The sequence below is a fragment of the Polypterus senegalus genome, chromosome 5 (genome assembly GCF_016835505.1).
Source record: "Polypterus senegalus isolate Bchr_013 chromosome 5, ASM1683550v1, whole genome shotgun sequence".
Lineage (NCBI taxonomy): Eukaryota > Metazoa > Chordata > Cladistia > Polypteriformes > Polypteridae > Polypterus > Polypterus senegalus.
Genome location: NC_053158.1, coordinates 64,918,287 through 64,934,450, shown reverse-complemented (window position 1 = coordinate 64,934,450; position 16,164 = coordinate 64,918,287). Strand labels below are relative to the sequence as shown.

Here is a 16,164-nt window from a genome sequence, read left to right as displayed (position 1 = left end):
CAGAGTGATAGTGGGAGTTAAAAACAGACCATTTCAGATAAATTATAGCATGCTGTATTTACCTCAAAGACTAATTTCTAATCAAGACATTGGTGGGAGGTGCTGTGGCCCTCCATGATGTGTGTTTTCTCCACCTCTGTACTGATGTAACAATATACTGTACACATACTGCAAGAGGAAACTGAATGAAGCTCGTACCAGCAAACAGCCACTAGAGGGCAATAAAGTAACTTTGTATTTCCTGTTGTCATTGTGATCTGAAAATATTTTGAAACTGACCCTCTAGACAAATGGAAATGGCACTTCAAATGGAACAATCGGAACAGGAGAAATGTGCATTTGTTACAGAAGCTAAATAACCTTTTTTGTGCACCATTAATTTGAACAAATTCAGAAATTGGAGTGCATGTGAAATTTTTACAAAAGTGATACATTAGTTGCTCTAATTCCATTGTCACTGATCAGTTTTCTGTTTTTTTTCCCGCTCATCCCTCTATGTCACTCACTGGACATGGTAGTGACCATATATATATATATATATATATATATATATATATATATATATATAATATAACATGTGGAACTTGCAAAAGCAAGCTCAGCATCTTTTAATAAGAGTGTTGATAGTTTGACGTTAAAAGACAGCAATAAAAATTTTGACAGAGTACAGTTTGTGTATTCTAAAAAACATTTGTTGGTACAAAAAAAAAGACATACATTTCTTGCCTAGTCTGATGAATGATTGTAATAGTTTAGTAACCTCATGAACTATGGCTGCAGTTTCCAGGGACTATTAAACATTTACGTAATCTACAATGTTAAGCAAAGTCCTGATGATGAATTAGGACTCTGAGACCTGCTTCAGACTTAAATGCATATTTAAATATATTCACAGAAATAGTTTAAACTGTTTTATGTGAACATCTGCATAACAACAGTTTCAAAAAGAACAGGCCACTCAGCAAATTATAACTGAGAGTTTACCGTTGATAAAATATTTCTAAAATGTTACGATTTGAAGATGGCCAATTGCTGCTTTCATGTTTAGTGTCTTGTAATTTGTTCCATGTATTAAATATTCTTTGCATGAAGAAATAAATTTCTACCCTTTGAGAAAAAATTAAGTTTAACCTACTTCTATCTTTGCAGTTATGTTCTTTGTTAAAAACAAAATTGTATGCTAGCAGTTGCCTCCACCTTACTTCATCATTTTACAGCCTTGATTATTCATCCCCTTAGACTTACAGGACGTATGTATTCTCACAGCTCATACACTTCCAATTCCTTTTAAGTCTGGTCACTCCTGTCGTGACTTTCTCTGCTTTGGTGAAATCTCTTTTGTAATATGGACACCAAAACTGCACACGTCCTCAATTGTCTCCCTCGTACTTAACTTGACACAGTGTGTGAAATTATAATGAATACATATATATTATTCTATGTTAGACTTACATTTTTTTCCATTAAAACTTGTTTCCCTTATATATCTACTCATATCTGCATTTGACCCAGGCTCATCTGTAGGGGCTCTGCTAAATGTATTCTGCAGTTAAAACTATTACGTTCACTGTATTTTTTGTTAATATTAATAAATTCTACACTAAACAAAGAAGCCCTGACACTGAGCCTCGTGGAACTCCATTTATGATGTACGTATATATTCCGACATAGTACCATTGTGGACTTTGGCTTATCACATTGTGTGGCCTTCCATAACAAGCCTGCCATTGTCATTTTCCAATAGGGCCAAACCCGACAGTACGTGAATGCCATCTCTCAGGAATGCTTGCATGCCATTATGTTTCTGTTTCCCTTATAGAGCACATGAGGGACATTTTTACAATGCTGGGCAGTCCACACACACACACACACATTATTATTCATCTATACTTCCCTGAGTGTGGTCAATATTCTAAATTAAGTTTAGCAAATTATTTCTGTAGTCAGCACTTTGATAATGGAAGATAAATAAATGATTTGGTTTTAGTGAAAGCAAAATATAAAATGGACATTGTGTTGAAAAGTTTTCTGCTTCTTTATGATTTTAACCAGTTGTATAAGTTTAATAGATTTGCACAGCCACATCTAATTGTACTTTGTATATATCGGGGCTTCATGGGTCTTTGCTGCACTCCGAAGTGCACGTCTCATGCCTGAGCCCTTCAATTTCTATTCGATTAGAATGCCTCTGAAAGGGCTGAAGGCCAGTTGGCATTGGTCTGTCAGAAGATTAATCTGTGGATGAGTTTTGAACCCCCAGGGGTTTGTTTTTCAGCGTGTGGATCATTCTAGAATATTGTTTCCTTCTCTACATAGCAACAAAATCTATAAATTAGATGACTTCTGTAGCTGAACTTGTGTATCTCTTAGCCCTTTTTGCTCCTGATTTAAAAAACAAACAAATGTCATTACTGCTTACAAATACTTGCCAATTTAAATGTGGGAAAGCAAGGGAAAGTTCACAGTGCCACTGAAGGGACCACAAAAATGTTTTTCAGTGTGTCGTGGTCTTTTTTTTTTATATATCTTCCCACACCTACAGTAACTCTCCAGCATGTAATACATACTCCATGCTATTACCTCATGTTACTTTATTCTGTAGATCTTCATGTCAATGCAATAAGCAATCAACCAAGTAGATAACTTCATTTTTAAGGTTCTCCGTAGACTCCTTAGTGTTACATTTACTCCCAGAAAATTGAGTCAAAACTTTCATGAAAATATGAAAAAATGTTATTTTGTGTAACAGAAACTTATAAATACCAAAACATCAACATAAATACAGTAGGAAAACTATAACTAGTGTCCACTACTGTACTGACGCATATTTATTTCTGTAATATGTTTTTCTGTTGCTTGTGCATGACAGGGTAGAATGTCAATGCCTGATCCGCGTGACTTACGATCCCCCCTGTGTTATTGTAGGCTATCACAGCTCACGGCTTAGTGACGTCAACATTTCCCTTGTCATGAGTATTGTTACAAGAGTGACATAGGAAGAGAGACGATACTGAAAGAGAAGAAAACTGTTTTGCTGTTTTGCTCTTTTTTGTTTTTTTATTTTTTTTGATGAGATTTCTAAAAAGGACAAACATTTAGTGATGTGTATTGTATTATTATTACTAATTGTATTATTATTACTAAAATTATGATTTAATAACAAAAGAGAACTTAGAGTGTATTAACTGTCAAATCCAGAAATATGGGTTATTCATGTTATGGCAATCAATTGAATACTCCCATATTATGGGATATAAATATAAATAGATATAAATATCCTGAACATTTGTTTTGAACTGCGCCTAGATGGGTCTCAATTCTTCATATTAAACAAGCTTCACAAATAACTTTTGTACCTTTCTTGGAGGAAATGAAGAACATTCTGACATTGCTTTTTATTTTTTGTGTTCCCATGCAAACATTTTTCATTCTTGTTAAGACTCCAAGGACATACTGTGCTGCAAACACGGAGGATCTGGAGGCAGTTATTGATCACGTCCAGGAGATGTTTTCATCAGCTCCTCTAATGGCAGCTGGTGTATCCATGGGAGGGTAAGTGGTGACTTTTGCATCTTGTTTGTGTTTTTTCTTTGTGGCAAGCAGCCACTCCAGTCATGATCCAGGCCTGGGATACAGGGGTTTTATAACAATGATTCTCTTGCCCGGGTACATGTTAACCTTATGAATGATAACTGGGGCCTCATAGAGTGACAACTGTAGCTTGATAGGAATACCCACTCACAATGTGGTCTGCTTCCTTTCCCTTATTCCTCTAAAGTCTAACCTCATGTGAACAGAAGAAGATCTGTTATTTTACATCAGTGCTTCATGACTTTACCTAAGTTCATTATAGCTGGCCTAATCTTTTAAAAAATATTACTCAAAAATAAACTAATGTGCAAAAGATAGCAATTAAGATTTCTTTCAGTGGATGAGAATGGGAATATTCCTCTGAAAATGAACAAAACAAAGCAAGCTAAATGGTGGTCCCTAAACCAAACACTGAAATAGCGATGCATGAGAAAAACAAAAGACTGGCTATCTAATTGAGCGGGCGTGTGGATTTAATGAGACAACCCTGTCTTCAACATTTCAGTGTGGTGTGGAGAATAAGGCTGGGCTCATGAGATTTAATGTTATGACCTTTGTAATGTACTCTCTGAAGCATTGCAGTGATTACTGTGGATGCCAGAAAGTCAAAACTATGATGATGTCGTTTTTTTGCAGGGGTAAAGTATTTTGAGAAGTAGGGAGCAAAACAAGGATTTTCATAATAGGCCATTGAATCTAGAGGACATACAAACCTCAATTACAAAAAAAGCTGGGACAGTTTTGTAAAATGCAAGTAAAAAGCAGAAAGTGGTAATCTGTCACTGTCTTTGTCTTATATTAAATTGAAAACAGAAGAATGACAAGGAATGTTCACCCAGAGCAACATTATTTTGTTTTGGTTTTTGTAAATACATGCTTTGCAGTAAGGAGACTATCGAAGATTGTGGGTTCGCTTCCCGGTTCCTGCTTGTGTGGATAGCACGTTGAGTACTGAGAAAAGCGCTATATAAATGTAATGAATTATTATTATTATTCCCATTCCAAATTTGGTGCTTGCAACGCGTTCTAAAAAGTGGGGACAGGAGCAATATAAGGCAGTGAAAATTGTGGAATGTTAAAGAAACGTACTGAAGAAATGTTGCTGTCCTGCAGTGGTATGAAAGGCACATGCACAAAATGCTCGGTCATTTATAAGGATGGTGCGCCACTTTGAGAAAAACTACACTGTTGAATTGTGGATATGCGACATGAAAAGCAATTGGGGTGCCAGCCAATTTATATGTTATACAGTTATAACTCCAAACACATACACAATAGTAGAAAGAGAAAAACAATCCACAAAAGACTTCAAATCACAGAGCTGAGATATAGGTAAGAGAATTTTCTGTGCAGAGAGTGTCTTTTATTGCAGCATTCTCACATTACAATCGTGTGTAATCTCTGCGTCCAGCATTATATACCTACACACTCTAGCATAGAAATGATCATACAGATGATAAATGTCCTCATGTAGGATGGCAGTACATGTCCTTCCAACCTAGAGGCAAAACTGGTCGAGGTTCATCACTCACATCACATCACATGCTTGAGTGTGTCCAATCCAGTCCTGTGCATGTCCGACTGGGGACAGGTCTGCTGAGCATGCTGGCCAGTGGAGCTGACAAACTGCCTCTACTGTACATCTGTTAAGTTGCACAGTCAGAATTTGGACTTACATTGTCTTGCTCGAAGAGTATGTCTCCCATTTGATGCAAGATCAGGTTTGGCTCAATAATATCCCTTGACCTAGGCAGCACAGTTGTGTAGCTGATAGCATTCAACAGCACTAAGTACAGACAATGAACGTAGTCGATCACCAGGTCTTCACAGGTCAAGTACATAACCATCACTCTCACTTCTATACTATAAAATAATAGGGGATGTAAACTACTAGTGCTGTTTATGAACTTTGTGTACACTACTGATAACATCAATAGTTTTTAAATTAGAGTGGAAAAACCATTCAAGGTATGAATGTGGTTAATAAAGACATGTATTATCAGCCAATGAAACTGTAAGATAACTTTCTTTTATTATAATTAGTCAAATCTAATCACTGTCTACTTCTTTTTCATTACAGAATGATGCTGGCAAATTACTTGGGGAGAAAGGGCCGGGAGACAAGTCTCAGAGCAGCAGCAGTGTTTTCAGCTGGCTGGGATGTGTTTGAATGCACAGCCTCCCTTGAGAAACCCTTCAACCGATTCCTTTTTAACTCCTACCTCACCAGTTGTTTGCAGGCTTCTGTCAACAGGTTAGTAACAGGAGGCTATAACTTATTAAGATATTTTAATTCCCAAAAAATTATTCACCCAACAGGCTCTAACACCCAACAGTCCTGAATTAGAATTAGCATGTTTGGATAATGAAAGAATATTCAGAGGGAACGCCTGGCACTTAATGCCATAATCATCATTACCTGTATGTTTCGTTTATTGCCTTTTCTGAAAAATATCTCAAAATGCCTTACTGACAGGTTAAATGGTTTCACAAGTAGCAGAACTGAACACGTAACCTTGTTATTTCAATGCCAAATCCCTAGAAAGTGTGCTAAACACTCTGAATTTATGTGTGCCCAGTTCATCATAGTACAGTCATATGAAAAAGTTTGGGAACCCCTCTTAATTCTTTGGATTTTTGTCTCTCATTGGCTGAGCTTTCAAAGTTGCAACTTCCTTTTAATATATCACATGCCTTATGGAAACTAGTATTTCAGCAGTGACATTAAGTTTATTGGATTAACAGAAAATATGTAATATGGATCATAGCAAAATTAGACAGGTGCATAAATCTGGGCACCCCAACAGAAATATTACATCAATACTTCGTTGTGCCTCCTTTTGCAAATATAACAGCCTCTAAACGCCTCCTATAGCCTTTGATGAGTGTCTGGATTCTGGATGGAGGTATTTTTGACTATTCTTCAATATAAAATCTCTCCATTTCAGTTAAATTTGATGGCTGCCGAGCATGGACAGCCTGCTTCAAATTATCCCATAGATTTTCTATGATATTCAAGTCAGGGGACTGTGACGGCCATTCCAGAACATTGTACTTCTCCCTCTGCATGAATGCCTTTGTAGATTTCGAACTGTGTTTTGGGTCATTGTCTTGTTGGAATAACTAACCCCTGCGTAACTTCAACTTTGTGACTGATGCTTGAGCATTATCCTGAAGAATGTGTTGATATTGGGTTGAATTCATCAGACCCTCGACTTTAACAAGGGCCCCAGTCCCTGAACTAGCCACAGAGCCACACAGCATGAATGAACCTCCACCAAATTTGACAATAGATGGCAGGTGTTTTTCTTGGAATGCGGTGTTCTTCTTCCGCCATGCAAAGCGCTTTTTTTTATGACCAAATAACTCAATTTTTGTCTCATCAGTCCAAACCACTTTGTTCCAAAATGAATCTGGCTTGTCTAAATGAGCATTTGCATACAACAAGCAACTCTGTTTGTGGTGTGAGTGCAGAAAGGGATTCTTTCTTTCTCATCACCCTGCCATACTGATGTTCTTTGTGCAAATTGCGCTGAATTGTAGAACGATGTACAGATACACCATCTGCAGCAAGATGTTCTTGCAGGTCTTTGGAGGTGATCTGTGGATTGTCTGTAACCATTCTCACAATCCTGTGCATATGCCACTCCTGTATTTTTCTTGGCCTGCCAGACCTGCTGGGTTTAACAGCAACTGTGCCTGTGGCCTTCCATTTCCTGTTTACATTCCTTACAGTTGAAACTGACAGTTTAAATCTCTGTGATAGCTTTTAGTAGCCTTCCACTAACCCATGATACTGAGCAATCTCTGTTTTCAGATCTTTTGAGAGTTGCTTTGAGGATCCCATGCTGTCACTTTTCAGAGGAGAGTCAAAGGGAAGCACAACTTACAATTGACCACCTTAAATACCTTTTCTCATGATTGGACACACCCGTCTATGAAGTTCAAGGCTTAACGAGCTAATCCAACCAATTTGGTGTTGCTAGTAATCGGTATTGAGCAGTTACATGCATTCAAATCAGCAAAATGACAAGGGAACACACATTTTTGCACAGCCAGTTTTTCACATTTGATTTAATTTCATACAACTAAATACTGCTTCACTAAAAATCTTTGTTCGGAAAACACCCCAGTACTCAGATGTTCCTAGGAAATGAAAGACATACCACTGTTATTTTTTTTGTTGAAAGTAGAGTCAATTATTATGTAGGCTGAGAGGGGTTCCCAAACTTTTTCATATGACTGTATACATTTTACATGAATTACTAAAATAAATAGAACTAGTCTTTTGTGTAAGTGGCCTAATTTCAGCAGGATTTGATAGACAATTCAAATGGTTATTATCCTGTGCACTCATGGTATGAGAGTTAAATCAGTATAAAAGGCATCATCCTTATCTTCTGTATAAGCTATCCGGATATATTTGTCTATCCATCCATCTATTTTCTAACCCACTTACCCAATTCCCAGATGTAAGGAGCCAATGCTTGCTTTGGTAGCGCAGGATATGAAGAGGGAACCAAAACCTGGATTTGGCACCAGTCCATTGCAGGGCACATCCACCCGAGAACTAACTCTTGCAAGGCCAGTTTAGAGTAGCCAACTGAAATAACCTGCACGCTTTTGTGATATGGTAGGGAGACCAGAGTTCCTGTAGAAAAACCCACTCGGAGTAAGAAAAGGGCAAACACGATACAGACAGCAGCCAGGACTGGATTCATATACCCAAGAAATTGGAAAAAAAGCCATGAAAACTTTCACCCCAAAAGAACTAACAGAGATAAAGTGACTAAATAGAACTAGTGTTCATTTTAATTAGATATTTTGTATATTTTATTACTTATTCAAGTGATTAAAAGTTAAATTAAAATGTTAGTTTAATACAAGTACTTCATTTGAGTTCATAGAATTAGCCTGTGAAGGTTATTGCAACAAAGGTCAAAAGATTACCACTTGTTCTGTTCAATAATTCAATTCAAGAAAAAACACATATTCATTAAAACATCAATCAGGAAAGTACAACAAACTCCTTATTAAATTAAAATGCACATTGCATACTAACATAACCTAATGCATATTTAAAAAGGTCCTCCACACTTCATTTCACCTTGCAAATATGCCTTCATGACACTATTGGCACTGAAAAATTATTTGTGGATCAGTGTCAGTAACACCCAGCTACAACAGTGATTTTTATTTCAAACTAAATGGTCAAATAAGTGATCAGCTACATTTAAAACTCAAGGGCCCATATAGATTTCGAGTTCATTGGAATATTCAAAGAACAAAATTTCCAGGGCGACACTATAGGACAATAGCACAGAGGTTAACATTAAGAGCAGCGTTTCTCAACTTTTAAGTATTTGCGACCCAAGTTTTCATAACATTTAATTGCGCCCCCCCCCCCAACATTTTTTTGAAAGGAGCCCACTAATATCCATTTGCACTTTTTTAATTAATGATATATCATAGATGCATATTTTATTATACCTACTTAACTTTTATCGACATTTATCTAACTCTATATTTATTTTTCTAGTATCAGAATGTAGTTTAAGTTCATTTGTTTTGGTTTCAATAGATGTATTTTTCATATTTTTGATTCTTGTTTTCTTTTTTTCACATCTTCGCCCCTCCCCTCCTTTTTGTTACTTCACGCCACCCTAGGGGGGTGGGTCCGCCCCACAGTTTGAGACCCACTGATTTAGAGTAAGTCAGAATAAGCAGCAAACTTGTAGTTGGAGAACATGCCAAACTTAAATGTAGTTGCTGGACCTCATTGCCTTGATGATGTTATCTTGTACTTCTAAAAAGAGCAGGGGATGACAAATAAACAACTGCATCATGTGTTTTCAGCACAGTTTGAAATTTCAGCTCAGACTTGATAAATTCTGACAGCCAATTAAAGTACTACTACCTAACACTGCCGGCGGCTGTACTAATGTTTTCCAGGTATGGAGAGTTCTTCTTGTCTCTTTCATTTTTCCATTCTGTCGAGGTACGACAAAGTGAGACAAGCCTCTATTCTGTTTTTGTAGTCCATATTTCTTCTTTCCTTGTGGCTGCATTGTATTTTGAGATACTTGTCAGCTCTTGCACATACAGGCCCACCCCGAGGACTTATGACAAAATCAAGCTGATCTGATGGAGAAACTGGGGATGGCAAACTGCATGAGCTGCAGCTGCCCCTGACACACTAAATTTATTTAAGCGAAGTCCACAACTGAAAAAGCTGTGCAGTGTAATGGGACTTTAAGTCACCCCCCACTAAATATTAAATCAGTTGATGAATAGGTAGTGATCAACAATAGTTGCTAAGCAACATAAACTAGAATCTACAAACTTTTATAGAATCTTCTCTTTCTTGGAACTTGCTACATATATGTTTTATTGCTTTTTTACAGATCATTTTCTGGTTTATTTCTGACTATAACTTCTATAATTTTATTGAAATAAATTGTACACTTACTGTTTTGGAATGGATTATTTGAACTTCTTTTGACTCCTTTCTTGTGGTCCAGTGGTGGCTACAATAGAATTACTCACAGTTTACAATTCATGTATTTCACTTATTTCAGCGTTACTGACACCCTTCTGTCAAGCCTGGTAATTCTTTTTGCCTTTTTATACCCCTATTTTCTAATTTACTTCATTCTAGCCTTCAGTTTTAAATTCCTTAAATACAAAGATAGTTTTCATCTTTTATTAAATTGTTATATATATTCAGTTTCTTTGCTTTATTTATTTATTTTATATGATTTATCAATGTGGATGACCTAACAATTTTAATTTTTTTTTACTATCTGAAGAAGTACTGCAAATTCTCTTAGGAGGTGCTGTGTTAAAGTGTTGGTGCCTTTTTGTTTTTGTACTGGTGTTTGTCATTTTATTCTTATAACACATTTAAACATAACACCATCACAAAGGAATAATTATTTTACCTTAGAGTTTTGCAATTTTATTGTAAAAATTTGCTGTTGATAGTCTCCCAAAATGCAATGATCCGATGCTCACACCCACCCCTCATCTTAAAGGCTTTACTTATTTATTTTTATCATAGACAATTTTTGCTTCTGCTGTGTGCCAGTAGATGTGGGCGTGTGAGAGTTTTCCTGAAGTAATAATAGCACCAGGGTGGCACAGAGCAGAGGAAAATCTTGCTCTCATGTGTTTACCCTGCATTGTGTATTTATGTTGATGTTGCATCAGGAAGTAGCTTTTTATTATCATGTGTAATAAGAATGAGTCGGAGACATCGTAAAGATTTAGGGCAGCCACCCGTATAATTGAATCGGCTGCAAAAGTAGTTGTAAATAGCACGATGTGCTTAGTTAGAGTCCAGAACAGAACTGCCTGTACTGAGGCAAGATGGCAGTTTTAAAGGGCTGGAAGGGAAGTGACGTCATCTATGCCGGAACTGGGAGTGGTGTCCTTGTGCCCGGAAGTGATGTCATCCTTGGGGCCGGCAACAGGCAGGATTTCCCGGAAAACGTCTGCAAGGGACTGAGAGAGATAGTCAGTACACTCCGCCACCCCCTGGCCTGGCGTAGAACTACTAGTGTTTAGGCCCTTCAGCTGATTCCCATGCGCACGTGTGTGACACATGTTATAGTTGAAAATATTGATAAGGATTCTGTATCTCTACTCAGTGATGAGCTTTGTGCAAGGATAAATTGAAAGGAATTGAATAGAACGTCTTAATGGTGACCCGTCAAAAAGTGAGAGAGCCAAGTTAGGCGACCATGGGCTGCTAGTGAAAGACCTGGTTGATTTTGGTGTTGACCCTCAAGAAAAATTTCCATGAACAACTAAGGTGATTTAAGGGAATTTGCTACTATTAGAAGAAGTCAACTACACTCTTTCAGGGTACTTAGACATAAGGCAACATAATCTATTCTAGTGGTGATAAGAGACTGAAGCCTTGAAGGGGTTGCCACTCTGTCTTTTGGTGCAAAGGATGAAGAGATTAAGAACAAAGGGGGGAAGATATTCTTGTGATGGGCTTAAAACATTATCAATGGATTATCAAATATCTCTTTGATATTTAATCTCATCTTCAGTGCCTGTGTTTAAGGGAAGTGGAGGTCATTGCTGGATTTGAGAACACTTTTTTGAGTTTATTGAAAAATTTGAATTATTTTTAAAGGAAGAGCAATTTATCCTAAAATTAGTTATGATTTACCTAAAGAGTAAATGGAGTGTCTTTATCATTCCAGATAAGCCAATGATTAGCCAAACCTTCCTACAATGGCACCAAGAAATGCATTAATGTCTGTTCAAGCAGACTTTTACTTTTTCTGTAATGCCCTTTAAGTAATGAAGCTTTTCATAGCTTTGGCAAATTCTGCCAGTTCTGTCTTATTCACTGACTACACCTCACAAACTATGAAACAGTTAAAATTAAAACCAGTAAAGTGCAGGGTCATCCCTTCTTCATCCTGGGTTAGTCTCGGGTATCTTCTTCCATTCAATGCAGACTTTTTTGCCTGTCTGATTGAATAGGAAGAGTAGTACAGAGCACTGTGACATTTTTACTTGCACGTCCAACCAACATGCAACATGTCAGCACTCCCCATGATGAAAAACCAGAATGTATTAAAATAGCAATATCTAAACATAAAAGGTTCCACAAAAATAGTGGGGACTGTTGGTTATTTGTTCAACTGTGATGATTTACAAGACCTGACGTCACCATACACAAGGAGAATCATGCCTGAATTTGAAAGTGAGCTCTTAAAAACTTCTTTTTCTCATTTAATTCTTTGTTTTTTTTTTTTTTTGCAATAAATGTTTAAAAAACAGACCACTGAATCTGGCACCCGCCTTCCATGGCTGTCTTTGGTACCTGTCAAAATGTTTAACTAACCAGATCTTAAATTACTGTAGTTTGAGAGACTGGAAGCACAATATAAATAGGAATAAATAAAATAAATTTATTTGAATACTTGAATTTGGATGCAGATTTGATAGCCAAATGGGACTGCTGGGTTTGCTGGGACTTGATTTTGAGGAAAAAGAAGACTCTGATTATAAGATTGATTGTTTGCATATTATACTTTTTCAGGCAACTGCTGTTAGCTAAGGATGAGAAATCAGCTTGGGAAATTTTAGTTGTTGGTTAAACATTTTTCTAGTTTATATTACAATGAGTGACCATTAATTAATCAGTAAGTCTTCCATGTTCTCTCCTTTGGACATAATGCAGATCCTACTGGCAATAACTACAACTCTTGTTAATAAAATGCCAAGGAATACAAGTGCTTTGTGTTTGAAAGAAAGCATAATGTAACATTATTAATAATACATTGAAATGAGTTTTGTAAATTTTTGAAAAGTTTACAAGGGGAAAATGCAATTGATTTACTATTCATTCTTTCCAGGCATAAGCAAGTGCTGGAGAAACTGTTTGACATTGACAGTGTGATGAAGGTATGTGCAAGAAAACGAATAGAACGAATTGAACAAGAATAAGACTGGTGAGTCTAAAAAAAAAAAATCGTAATAAAAATCAAGAAAACAAGACATCACCCTGACTGGAATAAGCAAGTTCAGAAAAGTGTCTGGATGGAAGAGAGAACTGTTAAAAGTAAATGATTTTTTTTTATAAACAGTGAGTACTTGTCACCATGCACAGACACACACAAACTCGCACTGCAACTGGGCCAAAATTAGCGTACTTAGACTTTGCAGTTTCTATTCATGAGGAAATATCAAATATTTTATCAATAATTAGGTAGCTCCAATACTTGATGACCTCCAGTTATTCAGTTTAGTTTCCTCTTGTTACATGCTCTTGCACTTGTGTGACTAACTTACTATGCACAAATTACAAATAAAGTATTAAAAAGCGAGGAGTAAAATAAAAAACAATATGGTAATGTGAACCCCAGAAAAGCATGCATTGTGCATAAAAACAGGCAGGTATACATATTTGGTCTGCCCTATTCTGAAAATGATGATTCCATTTAGATTAAAAGGCATCTAACACAGGTCCATCATATGTGAGAAAATATCAGCTCCAAGACCAACCAAATGCCATCTTTAACACCAAGAAGAAAAAGAAAATTGAAAAGACATATTTTTGGCAAAATAAGTACAGTTACTACATCCTCATATGATTAGGGTATGTGGGGACAGGCATGCCAAAGTATAGGAAGGTGCAAGAGCATTGAGAGACTTTCAGATAATGAAAAGAAAAATCAGTACTAAACATGCAGGCAGAAAATGTAATGATGCTAATGCAAGTGTTCAGAGTTTCTCTTTTTGTTAAGATTTTTGCATTTCGAGGCAGAGAATACGAACAATCCAAGCAGTGAAATTTCATAGGTGATTCCAGGGATCCTTGGAAAAAAGGCAGTGCTATGAGTGATCCGCTTTTCTGTTGACACAACTCTGATAGATCGATAGAAAGAAAGAATACTTTATTAATCCCAACGGGAAATTCACATCCTCCAGCAACAGCATACTGATAAAAACAATATTAAATTAAAGAGTGATAAAAATGCAGGTATAACAGACAATAACTTTGTATAATGTTAACGTTTAACCAAGGGTGGAACTGAAGAGTCGCATAGTGTGGGGGAGGAACGATCTCCTCGGTCTGTCAGTGGAGCAGGACGGTGACAGCAGCTATGAGATGCACAATAAGATTGTTTGTGTTGATATTTTATTGTAAATGACTCACCAAGCCAAATTCAATGTAACTGTAATTATGGCAATAGTAATATGTACATACATGTTAGAATGCAAATACTTTTCTTATAAAAGTACATTTTTGCTTCCTTAGAAACTTTGAATGCCTTGTATTAAGCTGTTATGGCTGTTCTGCTTTGGCCTGTCTAAAACATTCTTCAGCTATCTCTCCAAATTTAAAATAAGCTGCTGTTGTCAGTGCTTGTTTGCCTTTAACTTGAGGGCCTTTTCACTTTCTGCTTCCCATTTTGCTTGTCTTTCATTAGAAATCACTCAGATAAATCTCCATTTTATTTACAGCAGCATCTTTTTTTCCCTAAACCAATTTCTTGATCAAAAAAAAAAATTAATCCTGTACATTTTGAACACGTCGTGATTTGTTTCTCTTATACTTGAATACATACATTTTTATAATACTTGTAATGCTTGGAAATTACATAATCTTTATGTTATAAACACTTATGTTGTAGGCTAAAACAATCCGAGAATTTGATGAGCGATTTACATCCGTCATGTTTGGCTACAGCACCAACGAGGAGTATTACAGAGATGCCAGCCCATGTCTCAAGCTGAAGTCTATCCAGATTCCTTTGCTATGCCTGAATGCAGCTGATGATGTATTCTCTCCTGGTCATGGTGAGCCATTTTGCTTTGTTTATGCACTAATTATGAAAAGCCTTTTGTGTGTCCTGATGTTCCAGTGCCTTTGTGTGAATTTCTATTGTGTACCTCCAACTATTTAGTCATATCTTACCCACACTCTGGACACTACATGTTACTGCTCAAGAAAAGATAAAATCATTCCATAAGTATTCTTCATACTTAGACACATTACTGACCAGGTTCCCTTAATTTGGATACAAGTCATTATGAACAGTGACACATGCCACTTGACAGTCTTCGGCAGTTTGTTTTTCATCATTGCATACTGGGGAATTGATTTTCCAGGAATCTATAGACCAAAGCAGATTTTCCACTGTGATTTCCCCAAAAGTTTTCTGCATCCATTTCTTACAAGTCTCTGTCACAGAAATTTGCCATTATAGTATTACCAGTAACGGCGCACTGCATGATCATGTGCAGTAAACACATTTGACTTGAGCATTCCTAGTTTTCATTCTCTTTCTCTGTATGTTTAGCATTCGTTTGCTCAGAGGTTGATGCGCTTGCCACTTCCTGAGCAGCTCTTCTTTTCTCCATCCTAGCGGCCCGCTTCTTCACATCTTTTTGCTTTAAAACTGATTAATCAGAAAAACATGTGGTAACTGTGCTGCTGCAAAAAATTTTGATGCATCTGAGAAACTGATGTGAGAATGGAGAAGGCAAGAACATGTGAAAAAAATGTAAAAATTAAGTGTCGTATTTTTGAACAGGCGTATAAGTTGGGGTCTGATTTTATGATCAATTTTTCAGGTTTCAAGACCTGACTTATACGCGAGTATACTGTATACGATAACTACAATATTTTTAATATGGTAATGCTTAAAGTAAGTGTAATCAGTCAGACAATGGTTTAATGGACCATTTCTGGGGATACATTTATAATCTCCTATCTTAAGTGCTTCTTTCATTTTAAATTTTAAATGATCCTTCTGACTTGCTGATCTTCACGCCTCAGATATTCCTCTGCTTCACGGCTTGGGCCATTCTCTTTATCTTATTGAACTGTGTTCCTTTGACTGCACAAATCCTCTCCATATTTTCCATCTCCACTACTATTACTGGGAACCCTCACCTTAAATACTCCTTCATCATCTATTCTACATGACCAAACCACTTTAGTTGCCTTTTCTCATTACAGACTCTCTTTAGTACAGATAATAAGCACTCCCTAAGTACTATGTGACTCTTTTTCAATACTGTATCAAGTTTGTCTTCTAT

General features: G+C 36.7%; 1 protein-coding gene across 1 annotated transcript in view; it reads left to right on the top strand.

Annotated features, from left to right (window-relative positions):
- The window catches only part of abhd3 (abhydrolase domain containing 3, phospholipase), a 54,837-nt gene that overhangs the window by 34,788 nt on the left and 3,885 nt on the right, over nt 1-16,164 (top strand). The window contains exons 5-8 of the mRNA XM_039754725.1: nt 3,440-3,552; nt 5,672-5,845; nt 12,972-13,020; nt 14,754-14,919. Coding sequence (XP_039610659.1) covers nt 3,440-3,552; nt 5,672-5,845; nt 12,972-13,020; nt 14,754-14,919 — 502 coding nt within the window. The remainder of the gene's footprint in view (nt 1-3,439; nt 3,553-5,671; nt 5,846-12,971; nt 13,021-14,753; nt 14,920-16,164) is intronic.